Genomic DNA, 25,480 nt, shown 5'->3' on the forward strand with positions numbered 1-25,480 from the left:
AATTTCCCACCAATCATGAGATAGTTCTCGCAAACCCTGCAAGAAATAAAATGCCCAGATGGTGTGCCCTGAAAATAAACGTCTCATGGAGGATTTCGGGACTTTAAGGCTGCAAAGACCCGGGGCAATACCTGCTTGAAACCAGGCTAAATGCCCCAGCGGCTGGACATGCTCTTGGCTACAGCCGCTGGACCGTCTTGTATTTTCAGTGCAGATTCCACTGCTGGGGAGCTTATTTTATTTATTTTTGGAAGACTGACATAGTCCATTTCACCGACCAATGAATGGGCATCGCAACGTAACGGATGGCGGCGCTAGCAGCTAGCCCCTCGTCCCATCGTCTCGGCTCGCGTTTCCGTTTATTCATACATCATCAAACTTGTGCAAGCACGCTTTGCATAAAGGTGAGGTTGGAAGAGGTTTTCGGTTTTATTAAGCGAGGAGCTCGCTGAAACAGAAAAGACAGTAGGAGGTGGAAGAGGCTCCGAAAGGAGTGCCATTATTTACTGGCACTTTTTCCACATTGTGCATTCGGACTTGTTTTTCATTCATTCATTCATTAGCTATACTCCTCAGCCTGCACTCTGGGTTTGCTGCTGCCATTTGGCGCGAGGCGGTGTTCATTGGGGACCCGGCATCAGTCAATCTCTGGGCCACGTATCGAGACATACAACTACCGACCCTCTCATTTGCATATCTGGACAATTTAGGCTCCCCATCCCGCAAAGCGGGGAACCCAGAGGAACCCGGGACAGACACGGGGAGAACATGGGCAACATTGAGTCAAAGACCTTCTTGCTATCAGGCGAGAGGCACTTTGCTGCCTATATATTTGATTTTAGCTCTCTATATCTTGGGTTTTGGGTGATGATAGCAAGTGGACTCAGACTTAGCTTGTTTAGTGACTACTAGCATTGTAACATAGACGTCACAATGTGTGACGGAACACAGACCTCCAAAAAGTCAGGCTTGCACTATGTTCTCATCGACCTCTCTTGGTTCCCGTCCCCTTTCAGGTCCAAGGGCTGGAGAAGCAAGTGGATTTTTCGGATCTCGGCCCGGTGGGGTCGGCGATGAAGACTCTTCCATACGGGATGGGCGGAGGCGCGGTGGGAGGAACGACGGGCGTGGTCAAGCCCCCGTATCAGACGCGAATTTTCTCCACCTCCATCGATCAGACGCCCATGAAATCCAAGCCGCCTACGTACAGCTTCTACAACCCGTACGACTCGGCCCGCAACCAGTCCCTGCTCCTGGACCAGACAGGCTACCGCTCCAAGCGCAAGCCCTCGCTAAAGACAGCCATGAAGACCAAGAAGATCTTCGGCTGGGGAGACTTCTATTTCAACGTCAGGACCCTGAAGTTCAGCCTGCTGGTGACGGGGAAGATCGTGGACCACATCAACGGGACATTCACCGTGTACTTCCGCCACAACTCCTCCAGTCTGGGGAACGTGTCGGTCAGCATCGTCCCGCCCACCAAAGTGGTGGAGTTCGAGGTCCTGCAGCAGCAGCAGCTCCACCCTCACGCCCAGCAGGACGTGCAGATCCACGAGCCCCAGCAGTCCACCATCGACCCCAAGGAGGTAAAGACCTTTAACTGCCGGGTGGAGTACGAGAAAACCAACAGGTCCAAGAAGCCCAAGCCCTGCCAGTATGACACGTCTCAGACCTGCTTCACGGAGCACATCCAGTCCCACGCTGCCTGGCTGTGCGCCAAGCCCTTCAAGGTAATCTGCATCTTCATCTCCTTCTTCAGCATCGACTACAAGCTGGTTCAGAAGGTCTGCCCGGACTACAACTTCCAAAGTGAGCACCCGTACTTCGGATGACTGAGATGAAGGGGGGGTGGGAAAGAGAAAGACGATGACGATGACGACTACGAAGAAGAAGAAGAAGAAGGCGACGACGATGATACTGATTGCGATGAAGGCGAAGGAGGGGACGTTTTACTCTAGCCTCTCGCCAGCTGTTAATCATTGGGTTTTAAAATCAAGTATAATCAGCGTTACGGACGGTGAGGACGTTCTTCCCGACACCCCGATGCACACACTTCTGTTTTATTTCACGTTCTGTGTAAATAACGTACTCCACCGCACGCCTGTATCGGATATTCTTTCACCCCCACCCACCCCTTACCCAACTCTGTGTTATTACATTTTTTTTTTTTTTTTGCAGTCGGAGAACTCTTTTGAAAAAAAAAAAGAAAAAGAAACGTCTGGAATCAGTATGCCCCGCGAGTGCGCAGAGCAAGAGGCGCCCGTCGCAGCTTGGCAGCCGTAATGTTATGGTAGACTGACTGTTAATCATCCTCTCGGCCCTACATTTCAATCCCTGAATATAAGAGAGTTATATGTATGAGAAATGCTATGCTGGATATGCATACAATATGCTGTAAGAAAAAAAAGAAGAAGAAAAAGCACATTAAAATCTTTTAAACTGTCTGGATTTTACTCGCTGAATGGAGACATACACACACACACACACACACACAGAGTGAGTTGAGTTACATTTCACTTTCCCGATTAGGAGTCAGCAGCCTCACGACGATATCTGCTTTTAATTTTCTAAAACACGTCGAGACAAAAGTGAAGGGACGAGAGTGTGTTAGCGCGAAGAGCCCCACTCCCCGACGCCCACAGGGGAATTTTTTTTTTTTTTTTTTTTTTTTTCAGAGACGATAGCGTTTGATGCAGGAATAGAATGAGAACTTGAACCGGGCGTAACCCAAAAGGGGGAAAATAGAAACGGCTGTGGAGGTTGACGAGAGGGATTTGTGTGGCTGTTTGATCGGGCAGCCGGAGGAAGTCTTAACGCACACCTGAGCAAATACTGGCGGGCGCGCCCAAAGCGCCAGGTGGCTTCCTTTGCCTTCGTCGACTGGCACCATCATGATCAGCTAATGATGTTTGGTACTTTTCTGAAGCAATGCGGAGGAGCACTTTTTTAAAGAATAGTCCAGATCTCTTCGATTAAACTTGTTGTTAGCATTAGCCTAGCTCCTATATATGCTACAAGGCTTTCCCCATTGATATACCCGTCGGCTTTATCTGCCGCAGCAGTATCGTCATGTGTCGACTATTGTTATTTTCTAATTAATTCATTATCTTAATGGGCAATTAATGGTCTCCAAGGAAGCTCCTCCATGTTTGGACTGTGGGAGGAACCCGAAGAACCCTGAGGAACCCCATGCAGACAAGGGAATCCAACCACAGAGCTTCTCGCTGTGAGGCGGAAGTGCTAACCGCTGCACCGCCACAGCACCCAACCATTGTTATTTCTTCCATGAATATTTAAACTAGTGATTTACAATGTCAGCGATTAGCATGTAATTGATATAGCTACCGTTATTATTACCAAAAGATCATCATGCCTGTCCCTTCCCAACTTTCGTACCCACCTCTATCTCTTGCTTTCTATCCTTCTCTCTCTTTTTCGCCCCCGACCAGTCGAGGCAGAAGGCCGCCCACATCGACCTGGGACCGGTCTCAGGTTTGTGCACCGGTAAAAGTCGGTGTTTCCTCGCCGCCCTCGAAAATATGACATGACTTGACCAAGCACACAAAAAGCCTTCCTCCGGATCACACATTGCTCTTCTCCCAGAGCAGAGCTGTCATCTGTTCTCCTCTCCGAACATTTGATCCGGCAATAATTGCGCGGGGAACTTCCCCCAGCAGACGCGGGGGTCAATGCTAATTGGATCTGCATCTCGACGCGGCTCAATGCGCTATCATGGTCTCGATCAATGGTGTTGAGATAAAAAGGCCCTGGGAAACTCCAGGCGTCCCACACAAGTCGGCATGGACAGGTCTGGAGTGCGGAGATGGATGGACTCGCCACCGCACAGATTCTCTATAGTTGTTACAGCGTCTTCGCAGCGCGCTAACAAATCACCTAGCAAGTTGCCGTCGAACACCGCCGGAGTGTTTGCCCACAGGACGGCATGTGTTCCCGCCGATGCCTGATTCTGATTGTTTTTTTTTTCTGTTTTTTTTTTTTTTACAAGGTAGGAGTTTTAAGATAAATTTATACAACATCTATATCTAATGCCTCGTGGAAGGCAGCGTCCCATCCGGATCCTGTGACAAATGCGCTGCAGGTATTCATATTTATGCCGTGGAGGTTTTGCCTCCTCCGACTGCGAGGAAACGCCGGGTCTAAAATAGCGATGGGTGTTAATGTCAGCGCTTTGCAAAAACTTTTGATAATGTCATGCACACTTTCCCAGAAACTTTTCTAACCATTTCAGCACCTGTACTGGCATTTTATTTTCTTACCTCAGGGAATCAGGGGGTTGATGTGATGGACCCCATGAAGGAGAACATGCATCTGAGCTCATTTTTACAGTAAACGTCACATCTATAGATACAGATTGCTTGCATAAACTACCCTTTCCTTTTAGTAACTGCGAGTGCATCTATACACATAGATAATGTATGTGCATTTAAAGGCCCTGCACTTTACCATTCATTCATTCATTAGTTTATTCATTCATTCATTCATTCATTCACTCATTCATTCATTCTCTACACTGGTTATCATGCACTCAGGGTTGCAGGGATGCTGAAGTCTATCCAGGCTGTCGTTAGGCAAGAGGCGGCTTTAACCCTGAATCTGTCACTGGACTGCATATAGACACTTAACACCATTCACTCACTCATTCACATCTCATGGGCAGATGTGCAACATTTCAACTTTTCATTCATACAACATATATAGGCAAACAAACATTCATCCTTGTGTTCACATGTCAGTGAGATGACCATTCACTCACTCATTCACATGTCATATAGTCTTATGTCATATAGAGACAAAAAAAAAACCTTCCTCACTGACAAAATACATAATACAAACATTCATCCTCTCATTACATGCCATATAGACAAACATCCATTTGATCATTCATTCAGATCATATAGAGAAATATAACCATTGACTCGCTTATTCACTCATTCATGAGACATACAACCATTCATTCACTCATTCACTGCATATAAAGTCATACAGCCATTCACTCATTCATTCACAATAATTTTGAGATATACGGCCATTCATTCTCTCTCTCATTTATTCACAAGTCTTACAGAGACATCCAACCGTTCAACCCTGTCATTCACACATCTGGACAATTTAGGTTCTCAGGTAAAAATAAATTGCAACATATTTTTTGAATTACGGAGATGCACATGAACGTACTGCTTGCTCAGTTTCAGTAGAAGGGCACAAAGATTGTATCATTCTAAGGGAAAAGGACGACCCATAGCTGTGCCCACTCGTTGCCCGCCCGCCTCCACAGGCGCCGCAGACTCCGCCCTCTAAAAACTACAAACTATAAACTGAAACTACAACTCCCATCGTCCCTTTCGGCCCGGATAAACCCAGCACGCGGCTTTTCCCCACAACTTCCAACGGCCCCGTCTGACAGCGGTGACTAGTGCCCCGCTTCCTCCGGACCTCCGAACGAGAAAGATGCTTACTTTCGCCCTGAGACAACTCGCAAGGGTGAGTATGGGACTATAATTATATATTTGTATTTTTTTCAGATATTTGTCATACCGGGGTGGGGGTAAATATTAGCATTTATCGGCGACGGGTGAATTTTAAGCTAGCTTAGCCGACAGTGTTCGCGACAGCGGCGGACGCAGGCGGTTGAATTTTACCCGTAATCGACCAGGTTGCGCAATGAAACTTGTTTACTCACATCGGAACTCAACCCCCCCGTCCCGCTGCCTTGTTTATTCTTTTTTATTTGTATTCTGCAGAGAAGAAGGTGAGGGGTCGTTTAGCTAGCAAGCTCGACGCGCTTTGAGTCAACGCAAAGGTGATGCAACAGTAACAGTTCAGTTTCATCATGACGTTGAAAACATACATTTAGAAAGAAGACCCTGGCCCCCCCATCATTTGAAGGAAAGTAACTAGCTCCTATTCTTTTCTTAGAGGAAGTGTAACGTTGTGGTGTAACACCGGTCTCTTAGTTGCTCAATAAAAAAAGCAACGTGTGTAAATGACCCTATGTTCAATTAGTACAAGCGTGTGAGTAGTCTGAGGACTCTCCAGATGTGTGGGATTAACGAGTAGCTTTCCAATGTGTTTAGACCTCGATTTTGCTGCTTCTGCATCTGGTTTCTGATCAGATGTACAAGCAATATAACACAGAGATGAAAAACTGCTCTTTTAACAACACACTACATATGAGATTTGTTTGAATTTAGCCCTTCAGCCCATCAGGATCTGCACAACTCGCGTGTGAGTAGTTTGATGACCTTACAAATCCGTGGGATAAACAAGTGTAACCCTCATATGTGATTATACCCAGATGCAGCTACTTTTACATCTAGTTTAAAACTAGCTTTCAGGGACATAAGGAACTTCACAACACACGTGAGGAGTTTGGGGACCCTCTAAATCCATGGGATAAAAGAGTATAATCTTCATGTGTACATAACTAGATGTAAAACACTTCGCTCTTTCCTAAACAATGGAAAGGTAATTTCTTTGAATTAACTACTTTCTCTGAGTAGATTGTGAGACATACAGCACTGCGGTATCAAGTGTAACCTTCAAATGTGTTGATAACTAAATGTTGCCATCTCTTACATAAGTAGGGGTTCAAGGTGCAACCTGATGCAGTACCGAACTAAATATTAACCAATAGCTTTGGTAATTATGTAAACTGATAATAAGCCGAATTGGATACCGGCTGCAGTGAATGTGAGATAAACAACAAAAACCCACGTCCATTTATTTCATCTAAAAATTGGTCAGAAAGGTGTCATTTTGACTGAAACAACCTCCTCATAGAATATGTGCTGCGGCCATTATTAAAAGATAAAGATCTTATAAATAGAATTAAGGGCCCTTCCTTTGCTTTTGTGAAGTGCATTAATCGTGATGTTTGGTTGTTATAGCTACTCATCCTGCTTAAAAATTTTTTCATTAAAGCGGGAAATATTTGGCCAATGATATCAAAAGTGTTAAAAGAGTTGAAATGAATGAATGAGTGACGCTTTAGATTTGATAACCACATTTTTCTTTTAGAGACTCCATCTTTTGATCATGATGCTTTGATTTACTCGTCGATAGCATTTAAAAGAAATGTGCGTGTGTGTGTGCACGCGCGTGTTCGTGTGTAATAAATAGATTAAGGAGTCCTAAAGTTATAACGGAGATCCATTCCTAAGGACTGATGATTGCCTTTTTCTGCGCAAGTTGGAATTAGCATAGCCCGAAGTCTGAAACACCCTGAAGTCAGGTTAAAATTTCCTGAAACAGAATTAGGTTGTAGGAAAATGAAAGAAAGAACGTAATTGTAGTACCGAAAAATGACAATGTGATTTAAAAAAAAAAAACAAAAAAAAAAAACATAAAAGTGAGAACAAGCATCAAAAAGTATATGCTGGGACCCAAGCGACACCACCTCACCCATACAAACGCAGCGTAACAGCATATTCTCATGAACAAGTTCCTGCGACAATTTTAAAGCCAAATATATATTTTTTAAAATGTTACCCAGAATTACAGCCATAAAGAAGAAACGCCACAAATCTTATCTTGGGCCGCCTGTACTGTGTGTGGCAACGATCGGCTTGGCAGAAACCCCCTGAGTGTGTGACCTCTCAGAGACTGTAACTGTTTCATGCTTGTTTTTTTTTTTTTTTTTTTTTTTTCCAGAAACAACTGTCTGTTTATCTTGGTTATGGGTGCCAGATCATGTGGTGCTGATTTAGACCTGCTTTTATAAAACCTCCCACCGGTGTTATTACATTAAATACAGTCACATGATATTTTCAGAGGACATTTAATGCTAATCGATGGAGTGCGCCTCCTGATTTGAATTCTCACGAGAGCTCCTTGCTCTCAGGCGTTCGCATCACGTTGTCACAGGATGTGGTCACGAGAGGAGGAGGGTTGCGTCGGAACCTCACAAAATGTTTGCCGTTAATTTGATAAGACTCATGAATAGTCACACTCTGTTTTTTTTTTCAGACGTGGCATTGCTCCATGACCGTGACTTTGCTACTTTGCTAGTTAGCATGTTTAGGAGGTGCAATGCACCCCCAATATCATCTCAGACGCAGATATTCCCAATCTTGGGTTGTTTGCGCATTGATGGAGTCACTGTTGAAACCTTCAATCAACTAGCCCCCTTTGCCCTAAGATGTCATTGCAACAGCTGAAGTGTTTCATGCTGTTTCACCTCATTGTGCCAGGGCACAATGCCACTTGGTTTTGGTCAGTTTGGTTTTTGCAATCTGACCCACGAATGCAGGCCCTCACCACTGCACACACGGGTTGTTAAACAGCCGAAGGCAGAAATTCTCTCCAAAATTACAATCCGGTCTGCTCCGGCCCACACAGAGATCGCTATCTGGATGTATTCGTCATGTCACCTATCAGTCCCCCTTTTTGTGTGTGTGTGTGTGTGTGCGCGCGCGCGCGCGCGATCTCCAGATCGTCCCTCTACAACAGCCTCTGGACATTCTTGAATGCACTCGCTTGTGTAACGTGTATTTATGAGGTATCAATCCGCGTTTGTCAGCAAACTATATGTCAAAATAATACATATAGATAATTATGGTTGACTTGAAACAGTTTTGAACGTAGAAAAACCCACTGCTGGAAGCAGCCCATTGAGCCTCGTCATGTCAGATAATTCAAGAAAGTCTTGTTATCCCTTGAATGCGCCATGTTCTTGAAAGTTGAGCAGTCAGGTCGCCGTTTTTAGAAAGCTCCGGTTTTGTCCGGATGCTGCCGATGGCGAGCAGAGGATCGAGTAGCAACCCTGTCGGTGTTCCATGGGTATATCCTGAGTCAACGCTCGCTGTGGGGCCCTCTCGCTGTCCTCGCCGGACAGGAGCGTAATCACAGCAGCGTGCTGCCCACGCCACCGGAAGCCTTATTGTCGGCCTGACAACCCCTCCAAGAATCGAGCCTCCCCGGACTTTTCCCTCTGCGCCTCTTCACCCCCCCCCCCCCCCCCCCCCCCCAACCCCCTCCAGAATCCTCGGTCAAGTGTCATCCTAACTGAGTCGCTGGACAATTTGTAACGGACAGCCCACTATTAGTCCATGACAAGCAAGGAGGCAGCCGTGTGTCAGGCTGACTGATGGCGACCTGTTGTGACTGCCTTGTCGCCTCATGTAGCTTATCTCCCATTCTACCATTTAGTCCGCTTCTTTCTCGGTCTTCTTTATTCCTACTCCAGGTATCAGTGTAACAGTTGAGGGACCGCCGCCATCTGTAATAGTGTCTGGAGAGCTGTTTGAAGAGGTGGGATAATATCAAGGATATTCTTTGTTCCCTCACTTATGGGTCCAGATGTTTGACAGAAGAGGTAGACATTTAGCTGTTGACACTGACATTGTTCCCATCAAGTTAGTTTTTCTAAAAAACGGCAGCTTAATCCGCTGCCCTAAATGTTGTCCCGACGCAACAAATCTGGAGTCGGCCCTGTGCTCCTCTTTATCTCCCCTCGCCAGCACGGGAGGTGGGATCGTGGCAGCGGTAGACCTCGGGGAGTGACCGGTGCCGTGTCTGCATTAGCGGCGGACGTCCTGCGGAGGCGCGGGGAAGTGTCGAACAACAAGAGGAGCTAATAAGACACGGCAGGAGGCTCGCCAGGCCCCGAGTAGAAGGGGTTCGAAAGGAGGAGGAGAGGTTGCGGAGGTGTCAGGGAGTGGTGTTAGCTTGTGTTAGCCTCTTCTTTTTTTTCCTGTGTTGCTGCCTTTCCTTGGCTTCTGCACAGACAGCGAAGGACGGTTTCCGTCAAGATTTAATGACCCATGTGATTTCTCAGCGCGAGCCAGCCCAGCATGTCTGCCCGGGCCTTCTCCTCTAGAACCCTGACAGAGGGGTGGCGGCAGCAGCGGGGGCGGTGGGGACGGCGGGGGTTTCCACCTTCAGCGCTGTCACCGGTGACAGAAGGTCAAGGTACAGGCCGCTGGAAATCGGCCATTAAAATGCCAGTCACCTCCTCCAGCGTGTCGCCACGGTTCACTTTTCCACCTGCTGGAGCTGGGGAAGTGGAGCAGCAGCAGGCTGCCTCCTCGCACCCGCTTTCTCTGTTTGTGTTTCCGTGTGCTCCTCTAGAATCTATTGCTACCGGCTGGCATCTTTGTTTCTGCAGAAATATTCCTTCCTTTTTTTTTTTTTTTTTTTTTTTTTTTTAAAACGTGACTGCCATATGGATGGCCTCAGCCATTCAGCTAATTGCACCTGCGCAGATGATAACTACTGGATGTGCCGGGACGGATCACGCTGTTGCGATACAGTTGATTAAATGACGGGTGGATGCTAATTAGCTTCGAGCACAATCAACCCCACAAGCAATTTTTTTTTAACCTCCACACATTTCCCTCTCGCTTGATTGCGGGTTCATAAAGTGAATGCCTGACCTTTTTGTTTTATTTTATTCAATGCAAAAAAAACAATGTGTCAGGCAGTACTAGAAAAATGACGGCGTGGACTCCGCACCCCACACGCGATCTGACGTGCCGCTGCCGCTCTGGTCCAGATTAGATAAGCCAGAAGTGCTGAATCCATCCCCAGAGCATACTGGATCTGTAAAACTGGGAAGCGCTGACCCAGGCATATTTCAACCAGCGCGCTGATTATTGATATCGCACAAACAGACCGGGCTCTAATTATACCAGGCGACGCGCTTTTGAGTTTGCGGAACGGCTTGAAGGGAAGGGGCTCGACTTGTCTTATTTATTTATTTTTTTTATTTTTAGGATGAATCGGATCCGTTTGTTTTTCCCAGCAGTTGAAATTGTCAGATGTATAACGCGCCCTCATTGCTTTTCATCTCCTGAGCTAAAGGTTCCAGCGTCTCGTCGCCCTGCAGCTAAAATCCATTGTTGAGCGCGTTTAAAGCAACTTATTTAAAAATACCTTGAAATACTCCTCTTCCTCATCATGCTCACACGCCCTTCAAATTTTTTCTGAAATTGCAGCCGCTCTGCCAGCGGGCCCCACTGCGCCTCTGCGCACGCGGCCAACAGTCCCACAGCGCCGCCCGCGCCGTGGACGAGGAACGCCCATGGACGGGCCAGGAGAGCCTGGCCGAGGACGACCCAGAGATGTGGGACCTGCTGCAGAGGGAGAAGGACCGGCAGTGCCGCGGCCTGGAGCTAATCGCGTCCGAGGTATGAAGTCGACCCCTCCCCTTCCCCCAACCCCACCCCTTGCGATGTTTGGGCAGCAGGCGGATGGGAAGTGAGCAAAGTGTCTCTGCTCTGAATGGACAAGAGGCTGATTTAACTGGTAATCCATCCCAAGTCCACGGTCATGAGTAAAGGGGTATTTTCCTACAGAGAGAAACACCTGGATGAGCCGGAGTGCTTTCTTTTCCTGGGGCCCGGTGGCGTGAAATGGAAAGATTTATTATTCAGTGCCGTCGTGCTTTTATCCGCCCCCCTCCCTTTGCTCCTGTTCCTCCATCGCCAGAGTAAGTGTTCAGTCAAGTATATCAAGGCCCTATCAACACAAAGTCTGACCGCTCTACTGTGAGATAAAGCTGATATCTTCATTCTGACACACACACACACACACACACACACACAGAGTCACACACTGCGAGGCACCTCTCGGAACACTCCAGAAAGCATTCCTTCAATAAAAGGAGGCATCTTCCTTGCCGCACACACATATACACACACACCGTTGCTACAACACACAGCCTCACTGAGGCTTTGGCAGAGATGTTATCGCCTTGGTTTTCCCCATTGCTTCCAGGTGAAACATTCCCATAACTACCAGTGGGAAAAAGAGGTGTGTGTGTGTGTGTGAGTATGTGTGTCCATGTGCACGCGCAGGGGGCTTGGTTATATCGCCCTTGTTTTCCTGGCTGGAGTGATAATGTGCTCTGTCAGGAGGCCGTTTGAGTCGAGGTCAGAGTTTTTGTTGTGTTTCCTGGGAGCGAGGGAGAACATTCATGAGCGGCACGGTGATGCTTTCTGTGTGGAGTCTCCATATTCTGACCCGTGGGGTTCCTCGGGGTTCCTCCAAAAACATGCAAGAGGTTCATTTGAGACCCGACATCCTTCAGTTGTGTGAATGAGAACGTGAATGGTTGGCCCTTGACTTCAGGGAAAGAGTTGTAGGTGATGAATGAATGAAGGAGATATTCAGGATTCACTCGTTATCATGCTAACGTTAGATTTATCACTCCCAAATAATTGGCGATGAGTGCCCAATTAAGACTGCCCCGCTTCTTCCCCCGCAAGAGTTCATTCATTTTTGAGGTTCATGGCATCAGAGACGTTGGTGACCTCGGAGCAGGAGACCACCAGTCTGGGTTAATCCACTGAAACTCTCAGGGGAACAAAGTCCACTTTGTAGTGTCAGCCCAAGACAAGCGTGAAGAGAGAGGCCCACAGACGTTACTGTGACTTAATACCCAACAGAGCGCGGTGATGTAATGGAGGTACACGTGGGCAGCTCTCCTTCGGGAGGTCTATGCTAAAGATGATTTAACAGTCACTGATTATCTGTACTGCTTATCTTGCTCAAAGGAGACGGAGGGTCAGTCTCAGCTGACAGAGGATGATAGGCAGGGTTTAACCTGGTCCGGTCGCCAGGGACCTCAGATACAGACATAAAACCATTTGATCCCCCTCATCCACACTAACTGTCAATTTAGTCTTTTTAATTAACCTCCAGCACAACTGAGGGAGATAAGCCGCTTCTTCTCACTGCAGGAGCTTTTTGCAGTTCCTCATACCCTTTCGGGAACCAGGTCGTTTCTAGGTGCATTCGTACAGTGCAGGACGTGTGGACTGTGGACCGAGTACCATCGGCGCTCCTAATCTGAGCCAGGGTCTTTTTATGGTGCCATAGGAACTTAGGTGATACAGGTACTTGGTGATTGGTGGAACTCATAAGCCTGAGAGGACCTCGGGTTCTAGTAACCTTTTAGCTCCTACTCCGAGGCAGAGTGTTATTACGGCCCCATAAGAACTTTTGGTGCGTGGTGATTGGTGGAACTCATAAGCCTTGCCCATAACCAGATACTTCTTGCAGAGCGCCATCTTTACAGACTATCGTTGTCACCAGTCAGCTGTTTTTCTTGCAGCACAATGAACAAAGCAGCAAGAAATGGAGCGGCGAAATAATTCAAACTTTTCTGGCCTGCTACGCCACAGAGGGGTTTCTAGGGCTCACGAAGGAGCATCGACATTTCGATAAAATAAGTGTGGAGTTAGCTAATAGGGTTCTTCACTCGGTGAAGCAGTTCAGGGAGAAGATAAAACCACTTCAGCTATTATTCCTGCCATGCAGAACATGAATCCCTGCTGTCCATGTCATCTTCATCTTCCTCTCCTCCTTCTTTGCTGGTTTGTTTTTGAGTGTGGCGCTACAAGTGCACGTCTCACGTCTCTCCCTACCGTGGTCCCTTTCTGCCTGTAGGAATTGCAACTAAAAGGTCCCCCTTTGAACAAGCTAGTTCCTGGAACCAGATTCAAGCTGGATGGTTCTTAGAAAGCACCTATGGTCTGGGGAAGAAGTTTCTGGACCAGACCGATTCTACTACCTGAGGACAGCAGGAGCATTTCTGCTCCAGCACCTTTCTCCAAGATGGGTTTGTCTCTGACGGGATGAAACTCCTGACGTTATATCATCCATTTGGTTTGATATCTATAATATGGAGATCAGACCCCTGAGGGTCCTAAGACCAGCCCGATGGGTCATATTAGTGCAGATCAAGTGAGACCCCTGATTTGATCCTCACAAACATGCTGATGGTAATAATGGTGATTTTTGATCGATATTTTTTACCTCACAGCCCCGCCCCACATGTGTAATCGCCGCCGGTGACTAACATTCTATCAGCATACCTGCTCCCAGTAGTTCCCCTGCTAACAGGGCCTTCGCAAGTTTTACAAGCACCTTTTCTGGTTCCATATAAAGATCCTGCCATGGAATAAGACCCAAAGTGGTTCTAGGCGCTGAGGCTTTTGGTGCCCGGTTCCCCTGCTGTCTGGATGCACCAAGAAACAAACTAGTTCCTGGAAGGGTTCTAGGAACTGCGAAATGTTCCCTATGGTGCGAAAGGGCTAATGAGTTCAGCGTTTTTCAGCGTGAAGACTACATTCCTGAAAATGCAGGTGGTGCCGATTGGCTCTTTGCTCTAACTCGTACTCAACGACAAAAAAAAAGGTATTCCTGAGATCTATGGAATGCGCCTGTTTTTAAAAAGGTCAGGCAGGTGTGTGTGTACACGTGCCGAGACCTTTTTGCATGTTAGCGTGTTAGCACACAGGGCTGGCTAAAGGCCGCCTATAGTCGGAGGGGGGAGGGAGGAGTCAAGGGTTGCACTGTCACTTAGCAGACTTTAATTTGCTGTTTTTTTTGTCCATTCTTGTTTGTGTGTGCGCGTGTGTGTCTCCTCTCACCACAGAATTTCTGCAGCCGTGCGGCCCTGGAGGCTCAGGGCTCCTGTCTCAACAACAAATACTCTGAAGGCTACCCCGGGAGGAGGTGAGTGTGTGTTTATTCTGCCGCCCCGTACCTTATCAACGCTGACGATATTTCCTGCCTTGGGATGTTTGTTGCACACTCTCACTATCTACGTCAACCCCCCCCCCCCCCCCCAAAAAAAAAAGTTCCACCGCCCCCGTCTTGCTAACAAGTACTGCAGAGAGAGCAGATTGGAAGCGTCTAGTGGCCCCGCTGTTTCCACCATTTCTCTTGGATAATTCGAAATCATTAGCAGCGGACAGATTGCTGTCATGTATTTCTCTCTTTTTTTTTTTTTTTTTTTTTTTTTTTCATTCCTCTTTAATTCCCGGAACATAAAAATTGCCATACATCAGCTCCCTCGCTGATTCTCTTTTTATTTGTTTTTTTTTTATTTTTTTTCCACTGTTGCCTCCTGCATCCTACTCATCTGCTGATTTATACTTCACTGACACCAAACCAAACAGTGACCCACTCAAACAGGCGATTATCAAGGCACGCATCTGTTCCTCTCTTGTCTGAAGTTTCACCGAGTGTCTTATTTATTTGTTCTGTATAATTCTGTATGCTCGATACTGAATGCATATAGGGGCAGAGCCTACCGCCCATCTTCTGCGTTCATTTCCTGCATAATTGCATATTCCTGTATGGGGTTTTTTTTTTTGTTTTTTTGTTTTTTTTGCGGATGGGCCGCCAAAGGAGCAGTACCATTAAAGGTGTTGGGGGGGGCAGTGTTGTGCAGTACGACCAACAAATCGAACAGAGAAGAAGAAGACAACGTGGCATTGATACAACCAGGGAGAATTCCGAAATGTGTTTAATAGCCATGCAGACCACCACCGTTCAATGCACTGGCTCTTTCTAGAATGCAAATTATCACCAGCTCCTCTGCTGGCGCCATCTCTGTGAGCAGTAGAACTCAAAAGTGAATTATTTTTTCTCAGTACTGCCCCAATATCATCACGGCTTTTGACTACGTTTGAAACAGACGCACTTGTTAATGTCCAGCATTAGCATAAATGAGCCTTAAGATGTTCCCGATACACTCTGGTTCTTCAAAGTTGTTTCCTTTGTGTATTTGTAGCAGACAGTGCAATTTCAAAACACGTAAGAAGCCATATCCTACTCTGCAATGTCCAGTAATCTGGCACCCTTCCTCCGCAGGTACTACGGTGGAGCGGAGGTGGTCGACCAGATCGAGCTGCTCTGCCAGAAGAGAGCGCTGGAGGCCTTCGACCTCGACCCGGCCAAGTGGGGTGTCAACGTCCAGCCGTACTCTGGCTCCCCGGCTAACTTTGCCGTCTACACCGCCACGCTCAACCCCCACGACCGCATCATGGGCCTGGACCTCCCTGACGGCGGCCAGTCAGTAATCACTGTATCTTAAATGTTACTCCTCAAGGGATGGCATAGATTAGGAAAAGAGAAATATGCAGTTTGCATCATCCAAGCTTGTAATGTATGGTCTCAGGATCCGCTAGCAGCCAAACGTAGCAGATAATGCTTACCGGTTGGTTTTGCAACGAGCTAACCAGTGAAGGTCACCGTTTGCCAGTTGTCGTTTCTGTTGGAGAATGATGCTGCGTTGATCCTTGCCCAAACCAAACGGTGCTGTGTTTACTTTTGGCATATAATATCGCCTTTCTATTTTTTATTTGCATTGACGTCATTACGTTAGCCCCTAATTAATCAGTTCAAATCCAAGACATTGCTGTTTCCCTCAAAATTATTCCTAAAGCCGCTTTAATTTTGTCAGGATTAGCTTTATTATATTTATAATAATATACTCTAAAGTCACTCCACAGCTGATTCATTGATGGCGAGATGGTGCTCGACTTGCGCGGTGCTCTCTCAGCTTCCAAATAAGGATCTGAGGGTTTTAAAAATGCCTATTTTCCACCTCATTCAAGATTAGTCTGATTTTGTGTGTGTGTGTGTGTGTGTGTGTGTGTGGGCTGGTCTGATTCTAATGTTGCCCCCCCTCCCGCAGCCTGACTCACGGCTACATGTCTGATGTGAAGAGGATCTCAGCGACTTCGATCTATTTCGAGTCCATGCCCTACAAGCTCAATGTAAGTCCCGCAGCTCTGCGTGCGATGATTTGGTGTTACGGAGTTAAATTTTATTACTATTAGTTTTCTCTCTGGGCAAATGTTTGTTTTCGCTGAAATTAGATTATCAGCGCTGATCCCCTCGTCGCGTCCGATGGCTTTGAAATGGCGAGGAGAACCTTCAGAGGGTCCATCATGACCATTAAAAAGCGGCAGCAGCGATGATTTGACAACAACCAGCCCCTGCTCCAGGGGCAAACAAAATCAACTTGACAGCACGTTTGTTGGAGCTTTAGAACTCCAGAAGCTTCTCCAACTATATTCGACTAGCTGTTTGCGCCACACACACACGACCCGTCTTCCAAGTTCCGTCCATAGTACGTCCACCAAGAAGCTCCCATCTTTTCACAATTCAATATTAAAGAAAGAAACCCCAAACATGAGATTGACCCAGGGATAGACCCAGAGGGCCTGGACGGAGAGGATCATGCGCTCGTTGAGGCCAAACTTGACATCCGTGTAGTGACGTTTTTGTTGCTGTGTGCGGAATATTATTTTTGCGGTGGGTGGAGAGGCTTAGGGGTGGGAGCGGCTGATGGATGGATGGCTGCGCGCGTCCAAGCCCGCTGATATATGGGCTGGCGAGACCCCTTTGCGCGGGAGATAATGGGAAATCGACGGGCCGGCCAACACCGCCGTCCACGTCCTCACAACGAGCGATGTGATGGAGTGAGGGGCCGCGCGCCGACATTCTCCAGAGATGGGAGATTATCGGGTCGTCTAAATAAAGCTTTTCTCCCCCTCCTCCTCATCCCGCTCTCCGTCCTCTCCGCCTCCCGCTTTTTCCCTTCTCTCCCCGGCTCTCGCACCGCCGTGCGCTCCTGTATTGGAGGAAGAGGAGGTTGAGCCATGCGATGTCTCCTGGCGTAACTGCCTGACGTTTCCCCTAATACGGGGCGGCCTGTGGTTCGATACAAGCTCCGTCCTGTCCACGCGTGTCGCCCCGAGCAGATATATCCGTTTTCGTTTTGCTCTTCCCGACCGTCTCACATTCTACCTCTCCACCCCGTCTGCTTTCCCCAGCCCGCGACGGGACTCATTGACTACGGCCAGATGGAGCTGACGGCCAGGCTGTTCAGGCCCAAGCTGATCATCGCCGGCACCAGCGCCTACGCCCGCCTCATTGACTACGAGCGCATCAAGAAGGTGCGCGGAGAACTCCTCTCTTCTTTCACACTCCGGGCGTTTCTCCTTGGATACCGCTAAACCTGAGCTTCTCATCTCCGAACAGCACATTACATCTCTGTTGGTCTGTGCGTTGGTCTTGTGTGTGTGTGTGTGTGCGTGCGCGCGCGCGTGCGTGTGTGTGTGTGTTTGTTTAAATTCAGCGAGTCCATTCGAACTGAGCGCTCACACGCATACACACCACACACAGACACACACACACCTGCTTTCCTCTACCATTTGGCAAGACCTCCAGCATCCTCTGTCACACAGAAGAAGACAATTAGCTGGTCTTTTAGTGTTGCGTCCGAATGCCCGAACGGTTTCCTCCTCCTCTTCCACTTCGAACCCCCGCACTTCAGCGCCCTGAATGACGGCGGAAAGTAGTCCCCTTCATATTTATTCATTTATTTTTATTTTGGGGGGTTTTTCTTTTTTCATAGCCGCCCACCATTCACTCCGTCAGCGCTTGCCTTTGTTGCCGAGCTCCACTCAGGCCAGAGCCATCGGATGGAGTGTCCAGCCATTATAGCGCTGTATTTTTATTAAGTATCATAACTGCCTCTAGGCCTTGAAGTAGGGCCAGATTGCACCCCTCCTTCTGCGTCTCCACGGAACTGTCCGTTTGTTTTATGGCAGAGTCTGTCACGTTAGGCTCCCCTCCAGATCCTTGCCGTTCCTGGGTTGGAACGCCTGTTGACGCTCACCACCAACCCGTCCGGTAACCCAGCAAAAAGAAACCCCCCAAAAATTCCAATCCAGTTCAGATATCAGAGGGGGGAGTGATTGTCATGATAATGCATATTAATCGGAGCCCTAAAAAAATGGTTTAGCCCTCTGATCATCCGCCAGCTGTCATTTGTGTGTTACCAAGCTGTTTATTGTTTTTTTTTTTTGCATCAAACACTGGCAAGGATATATTTAATTTGGCTGTATCGTTTCCGGGCTCCAATAGAGTGCAGGGGTTTGAGATGTTTTTGGTTTGTTTTGGGGGGGGGGGGGGGGGGGGGGGGGGGGGGGGCTGGAGGTACGTCCTTTGGTGGACACATGGTCAGTCAGTGTCAGAGCCGATCTCCACCTCCAAACCGCAAATGTAATGCTTAGAGGCGTGTGGCCTTTCTTATTTTATATAATAAATCCACAACCCACATGTTGTTTCTCTGCCCAGAAAAGTATCCTGCGTACCTGCATGCTAAAATTACACATTAGCCACTTTCACACTAGATGCACTTTGCGCAGCTTCGAACACCTTTTCCAGGATGTGGTCTGTTTCTTCATTCCTACCATTTAAGCTACTACTCCGAGGCAGGGTCTTGTTACGGTTCCCTGGGAACTGATAGGTGGTAGGTGGAACTTATAGGACGCGCCCATTATAAGCTATTGTTGTCACTGGTTGACTGTTTTCTTGAAACAAGAAGGTCAGAAGGAGCAAGAATTGTAGCGACAAAAAGGTGCAAACTCTTCGAGCCTGCTGTGCCTCAGGGGTTTCCAGAGCTCGCCGAGGAACGCCAACATTTCGGCTCAAAATCAGTTTCGAGTTAGCTAACAGCTAGCACAGGGCAAAGCATGGTTATTATTCCATCTCCACGTTCTCCGTGTCGTTTTCCTATTATTCTGCACCAAATTTGGTTTTGATCATGATGCTTAAGGTGCATGTCACACTGGTCCACATAGTCTCTCACTGCCGGTGGGAATGCTAAGCTAAAAGGTTCCCCTGGAAGAGGAGGCTAGTTCCTGGAACCAAATCTAAGATGGACACTTCGTAGTCCTCTTCTATCCAAAGCTGGCTTTAAATAGCCATGTTCGTACTTGAACCTGTCCTTTCCACACTGGAAGGGTAGAGGAGCGAGACTCCGCAGTAGAGTCCTCTGCCAACCTCCCCGCGTCCGTCATGACCTACATTTTGTTTTTTGGTTCACGATAGCACATCCACATATTTGTTTTCTCACCGTTTGGCCCGGTCCTCACCCACCCAAGCTGCCTCTCAACGTCTGAGGCACCTGACGTGTTCTGCATCCCCCCTCCCCCTCGTAGCAACCGTCTCTGTTGTTTCACGTTCAGCTCCACAATAAGCAGCACCTCAAGGATGAAACCAATGGCCAAGGTTTACATCCAACGAGGGATTGAAGGACTTTGATTGTAAACTTTTAATTGTTTATTTTCCGATGCTCTTCTCGTTTCCAGCTGTGCACAGAGATCAAGGCCTACCTGCTGGCCGACATGGCCCACATCAGTGGCCTGGTGGCGGCCAAAGCCATTCCTTCCCCGTTCGACCATGCTGACCTGGTCACCTCCACCACGCACAAGTCCCTCCGAGGGGCCAGGTAATTTCATACATCATTTTAGGGACACAAGTAAACAAAACGTGACATCAACCACGCAGGAGTTGCAGCCTCTTTGCTCACAGGACCACTTGAAAGGTTTTACTCGGTGTCTGAGAACAACAGAAAGCGTGGGAAAGAAGGCAGTGGCCACGAGATGTTTGCACGCAGGGACAGGTGCGGAAAAGAAAGGAGAGTGATGATGTAGAAGACAGAGGAGAGCGCAGCCATCTCGTCTGGTTCGGAGACATCGGAGATGAAAATGATGAGGTGCCTCCTCAGGAGTGAAGAGGATAGAGTCCAACAGAGGGGACAGTGCATGTTAGGTGTTCTGTAGATCGAAGCCAGGCTGAGATGGTTTGGACACGGACAGAGGAGAGGCGTTGAAGATCCTCCGGGCAGAAGAATGCTGAGGTTGGAGCCGCCAGGCATGAGGTCTGGTGGTAGACTAGAAAGGAAAGGGGACATGGAGTTAGTAGGTCTGAGAGGAGAGTCTTAGATGGAGGCAGGTGATTGGATGAAAGGAGTAGAAGAAGAAGAGGGAGCTTTGTGTTTGGGATGCGCTAGCCGAAGCTGTCCTCGTGATGGACGACAAGAGGTCAGCCAAAGTGGAGGAGCCGTTGGAGAAGAGTTAGAGAAGTAACATGAGGGAAGCTCAAGATGAGCCCGGCAACTCATCAGATGTCAAAGTGCGCAGAGTAAGTTGTTCCTCTGTGAAGGAAAACCTTCATGACCGATGCGAGCGGTCCCGGTTTCTATCAGAGCAGCCCCTCCTCCATGCAGCCGGATATCGACCCGGCCAAGTCGCGAAGAACAGAAGCTGTTTTTCTGCGGCACCGGGACCGAACTTGAAGGCACCGAGGCCACGATCGAGCAGCGGAGCGTCGAAAATGGATTTCAGCCGGCGGGCGGCGGCCAGCTGATAAGGGAAGAAATTAAAACGCCCCTGTGTGTGTGATGACTTTCTTTTGTCTGAGGCCTCCAAGGCCTCTGAGGTTTGTGCGTGAAGCAGTTGCAAGTCCTAAAAAGAAAGGGGGGAGGGGAGAGCAGATGCAGCGTTTTTGTCCCTTCTTAAACCTCAGATGAACGTCCTCACAAAGCCATCCGCTCGCGTTTCAGGGCCGGCCTCATCTTCTACCGGAAAGGAGTGCGTTCCGTGGACAAGAAGGGGAAGGAGGTCATGTACGACCTGGAGGACAAGGTCAACTTCTCCGTCTTCCCCTCGCTGCAGGGCGGCCCTCACAATCACGCCATCGCCGGTGTGGCCGTGGCGCTCAGACAGGTCAGTGGCGTGTCAGAATCCCGATCATATCTTGAGACGCTTGGTCTGCTCATGGTCGGTTGCGTTCTCCAAGCCAACACGATGTATGTTCGTTTTATTTGTTTTGTTTTTGTTTTTGAAATGCAATACCGAGAATCCAGTCAGATCCGGAATTTTCCCCCCAGTTGCCATTCTGTTTTATTTTTTTTTTTTTACATTTTTTTTAACCCTCATAATGGAGTCGTGCCTCCTCGCAATCCTGTCGGCGTTGAGCGCCATCGCACTTCTCCTCAAAAACTTTCCATTTCATTAACGAAGAGAAAAGAGGATGAAAGTATAAATACAGGCGAATAAAAAGAACTTTTTCCATTAACACATGAGTCATCTCGGAAACGGATCATTTTTCACGCCAACGGCGGCGAGGGTTAAGTAACGTCCGGCCTGTCTTGGTTCCCAGGCACAGTCGCCCATGTTCAAGGAGTACATCGCCCAAGTGCTGAAGAACGCCAAAACCATGGCCGTCGCCCTTCGCAGCAAGGGTTACACGCTCGTATCAGGTAAGCCCCTGCCCAACTCCGTGTCTGTAGGAGGTTCATCAGAGACCCTGAATTGTCCAGTGGGTGAATGGTTGAATGTCGAGGGAATGAGAAAGTGAATGTTTGTTCGTCTCCATATCTGGCCCCGTAACCGAACCAGGATAAGTATTATAGATAATGAACAAATGAATGGATGAAATTACAGTGTAGTCCAACAATTCACGGCCACTGGGAACCTGGCGAATGAGAGAGCCCGGAACCTGGGCTATCCCTCAGCAGAGCCCCTAACTAGCTATTTCTAAATGGACGGTTTAAAGTCAATTCTTAGCTCGGAGGAGCTCGGTAACCGAATGTTTTGGCAAAGTCAGGATCCTCGAACCCCGGAATTAAGCAAAAGCTCGTAAAAGTAGTGATTTTGCTTCAAATTTCAGATTTAGGGCTGAACGTAAAAAGCGCATGAGGAGGTTTCAAGAAGCGGCCGACACACATTATTAAGCGACAACATTCAGGTTAAAATGTGACCGTCACCTCCGCCCTGTCGTTACAAAGGCAATAAAGCCAAGGACCAGAGGTGTGTGTGTGTGTGTGTGTGTGTGTGTGTGTGTGTGTGTGTGTGTGTGGGTGCGTGTGCGTGTGTGTGACTATCTCTCTGGATCTCGGCAGATGGGACAGACAATCACCTGGTCCTGGTGGACCTGCGGCCCAAGGGCATTGACGGAGCACGTGCGGAGCGCGTCCTGGAGCTGGTGTCCATCACCGCCAACAAGAACACCTGCCCTGGGGACAAGAGCGCCCTGACGCCTGGTGGCCTCCGGCTTGGTGAGGAAGGGCATGGGACACACACACACACACACACAACCTCCGCCCGCAGCCATTATCATGTTGTTGTTTTGTCCACTGACACGGCGAGATGTTCCTCTCCGAAGTTGCAGAAGAGTTGTGCATCTGGAGAGGCGGCCGCTGGCGCCGAGCAGATCATGACTAATTCAACATGTTTGGGTTTTTAAATCGTCTACCAGGAAGTCCGAGAGCTCCCCGTCTATGGCTGCCGTTTTAGCGCTATCCCGAGACAGGGGCGCCTTCGGTTGCAAGTGCCGATCTCCTGCCGCCGTGGTAACCCTGTCCACCACAGGGGTTGGGGTGGGATGGGGTGGGGGGTCTGTTTCGGTCTGAGGCCCTCAGCCCAGACCCTCAGACCTCCGTGGACCCCGTTTAACCGAGGCGGCTCAGGAGATGGGAAGGCTGAGTGACATTTGAAAACATGTGGATGAATAAACGGAGGGATAATGCCAGACGCAGGCCGCCACCATCACTGTCCTTCCAGGACCTTCTCTGTCCTTCTGGGGCCTCATTTGTTCCCATGTGGCCCTCTAACCCTGTGACCTTCTCCACCCTCTCCTGAACTTCTGTTTCTCTGGCATCTTTTGTGTCTCTCTATGTCTCTCTCTCGTCCTCTTCTTCCTTCTCCCTCAACCTCTTCATCCACCTCTCATTATCTTCATCTTCCTCTCACTCTGTCCTCCTATGTCACCATCTTGTCATTCTCTAACTATCTTCGTCCTCCTCTCACCTTCATCCTCCTCCATCCCTCTTCTTCCTCCCCCCTCACCTTCTTCATCCACCTATCCCTATCTTCGTCTTCCTCACCCTCCTCCTCCTCCCTCTGCCCCCCAGGTGCTCCGGCTTTGACCTCCAGGCAGTTCAAAGAGGCTGATTTTGTCCAGGTGGTGGAGTTCATGGACGAGGGATTCCAGATTGCCCTGGACGTCAAAAAAAAGACAGGTGAGCGCAGGGCCCGGCCCCACGGGTCTGCCAGTACGCAATGGACCTCCAGGGGGAAGTGGACATCTGGTTTGTCCGCGTCTCTGGGTGTGCCGAGTAAGCATTGCAGAGTTAGCATGGTGTAGCGCGTTTGGCAGAGCCAGCACCGCCACATCGTAGCACCGTGCGGGCGAGGACACGTCCGTGCGCCTCTCCGTTCTCCGACAGGCGCCAGAGGGCGACGAAGGTCTAACGGGAAGCTTGTCCTTTCTCCACCGCAGGAAAGCTCCAGGACTTTAAGGACTTCCTGCTCCAGGACCCGGAGACGGTGGCTCGGATCGCCGAGCTGCGTCACCGCGTGGAGGCCTTCGCCAGGCCTTTCCCCATGCCGGGCTTCCACGACCACTAGAGCGGTGCCGTCATCCCCCCCCCCCCCACCTCCAAAAAAACATGGCGGGCGTCGTTTCGCCCCCACTGGGTCTCATAAGTGGGGGGAAAAAAAAAAAATCACCTGATTGGATGCAAAAGACAAATAATAAAGTGACAGATTTTTTGTAGAGCCAGAGAAGCTATTTTCTACCTGTAAAGATCCATCTCCGTCGCCGTGGCGCCCGCCTTTAGGCTCGGCGTGCGCGGGAGGAAAAATGACTTATTAAATCTCGAGCGGCGGCGCTCGTCGCCGGCCGGGGAATCGACGGGTGTGTGATTTGTTTGTGCGCAAGAGAGTCTTAAATCATGTTAACAAATGTGAGTAATATATGTGAATATAGAGTGTTTACAGAGAGATGTGTGCACGTACGTGCTTGGTGGCGGTGCCATGCCCCGCCGAGACCAGGTAGTTTTTAACACCGTTTAATATAAAGTTCTATTGATATTAGGTTTTTGCCTCTAATGGAAATTAGCTTATTAATATAAGTCGTATTCAGCTGCTCTTTTGTTCAGGCGCCGCTTCCTGTTTCCCCGCCGCCACCACTGCGCTGCTACATTAGCTGTTTTCAGTCTGTCCAATTTCTTTTCTTTTTTTTTTTGTGTTTTCAAACAAAACACACCCCGGACTGTTTCGGGGGCGGGGGGGGAGAAAATATTTTTCTACAGATTTAGAAATGATTCGCTCCGGGGGAGGTGAGGGGGGGGGAGGGCGCCGCCATTGTCCTTGGCGACAGAGAGAAGCACGCCGCCCGTCCGTATCGCAGGCCACAGCTGTCGCCATAGTCACTGCATCAGTGAGGAGGCAGGATTTCGGGGTCAGGGAGCGTTTGCGCGTGCATGTGTGTGTATGTGTGTGTGCCAAACTACGCCGAAAAAGTATTCCTCGCCATCGCACGCTGACTCAAACCTGAACTTTCCTTTCCTGTGGACCATTAACTGTTATCACAGCCTTTAATAAAGTCTGATCGTCCTTTAAGATTGTGGTTGATATTATTTTCCTTTATTTGTTTTATTTTCGAAGCCCATCAAAGTCCAAAGGCCTGCTGACGGACGCCATTTTGGCGCCGTCTCAGATATCAGCTGACATTGTGGGGACAGGCCTGTAGTTTAATCATGAGAGACACCGATCGTACGCGCACCAACACACCCCTGTCACAACACCTGTCACGATTAAACCCGGCAAGTCGATGAGATCGTTAAATAAATAATTTTTTCAAAAAAAAAATCTAAATATAGACTGGCAGGGGTGGGGGTGGAGCTGTCTGTCTAGCATGCCATATTTAGATGACACTAATACGCTGTAATTACTGCATAATTACACACTTTTTGACACAAAAGCGGCACGTTTGCGTTGTGTGTGTGTTTTAGTAGTCGTAATCCCGGTGTTATGGCTGTGCAATAACACCTGTTGCTCTCGCTGTCAAAATAAAGACGTCT

At 48.6% G+C, this 25,480-nt stretch overlaps 2 protein-coding genes across 2 annotated transcripts in view; both read left to right on the forward strand.

Moving 5' to 3' along the window:
* Positions 1 to 2,444, forward strand: part of nxph4 (neurexophilin 4) — a 40,239-nt gene extending 37,795 nt beyond the window's left edge. The window contains exon 2 of the mRNA XM_086148828.1: positions 1,017 to 2,444. Within this exon, the coding sequence (XP_086004954.1) occupies positions 1,017 to 1,832 (816 nt within the window). The 3' untranslated portion in view covers positions 1,833 to 2,444. The remainder of the gene's footprint in view (positions 1 to 1,016) is intronic.
* A 2,922-nt stretch (positions 2,445 to 5,366) lies between these two features.
* Positions 5,367 to 25,019, forward strand: shmt2 (serine hydroxymethyltransferase 2 (mitochondrial)). The gene is made up of 12 exons (XM_086149733.1): positions 5,367 to 5,502; positions 10,956 to 11,147; positions 14,402 to 14,481; positions 15,625 to 15,825; positions 16,451 to 16,532; positions 17,595 to 17,717; positions 19,920 to 20,059; positions 21,176 to 21,338; positions 21,775 to 21,874; positions 22,517 to 22,672; positions 23,528 to 23,635; positions 23,896 to 25,019. The coding sequence occupies exons 1-12, from the start codon at positions 5,470 to 5,472 to the stop codon at positions 24,021 to 24,023; spliced, it is 1,506 nt and encodes a 501-aa protein (XP_086005859.1). The 5' UTR covers positions 5,367 to 5,469; the 3' UTR covers positions 24,024 to 25,019.
* The last annotated feature ends 461 nt before the right edge of the window (positions 25,020 to 25,480 follow it).

Source organism: Fistularia commersonii, chromosome 7 (assembly GCF_037954325.1).
Source record: "Fistularia commersonii isolate RoL2024-O1a breed Wild chromosome 7, RoL_Fcom_v1.0, whole genome shotgun sequence".
In the NCBI taxonomy this organism is placed as follows: Eukaryota; Metazoa; Chordata; class Actinopteri; order Syngnathiformes; family Fistulariidae; genus Fistularia; species Fistularia commersonii.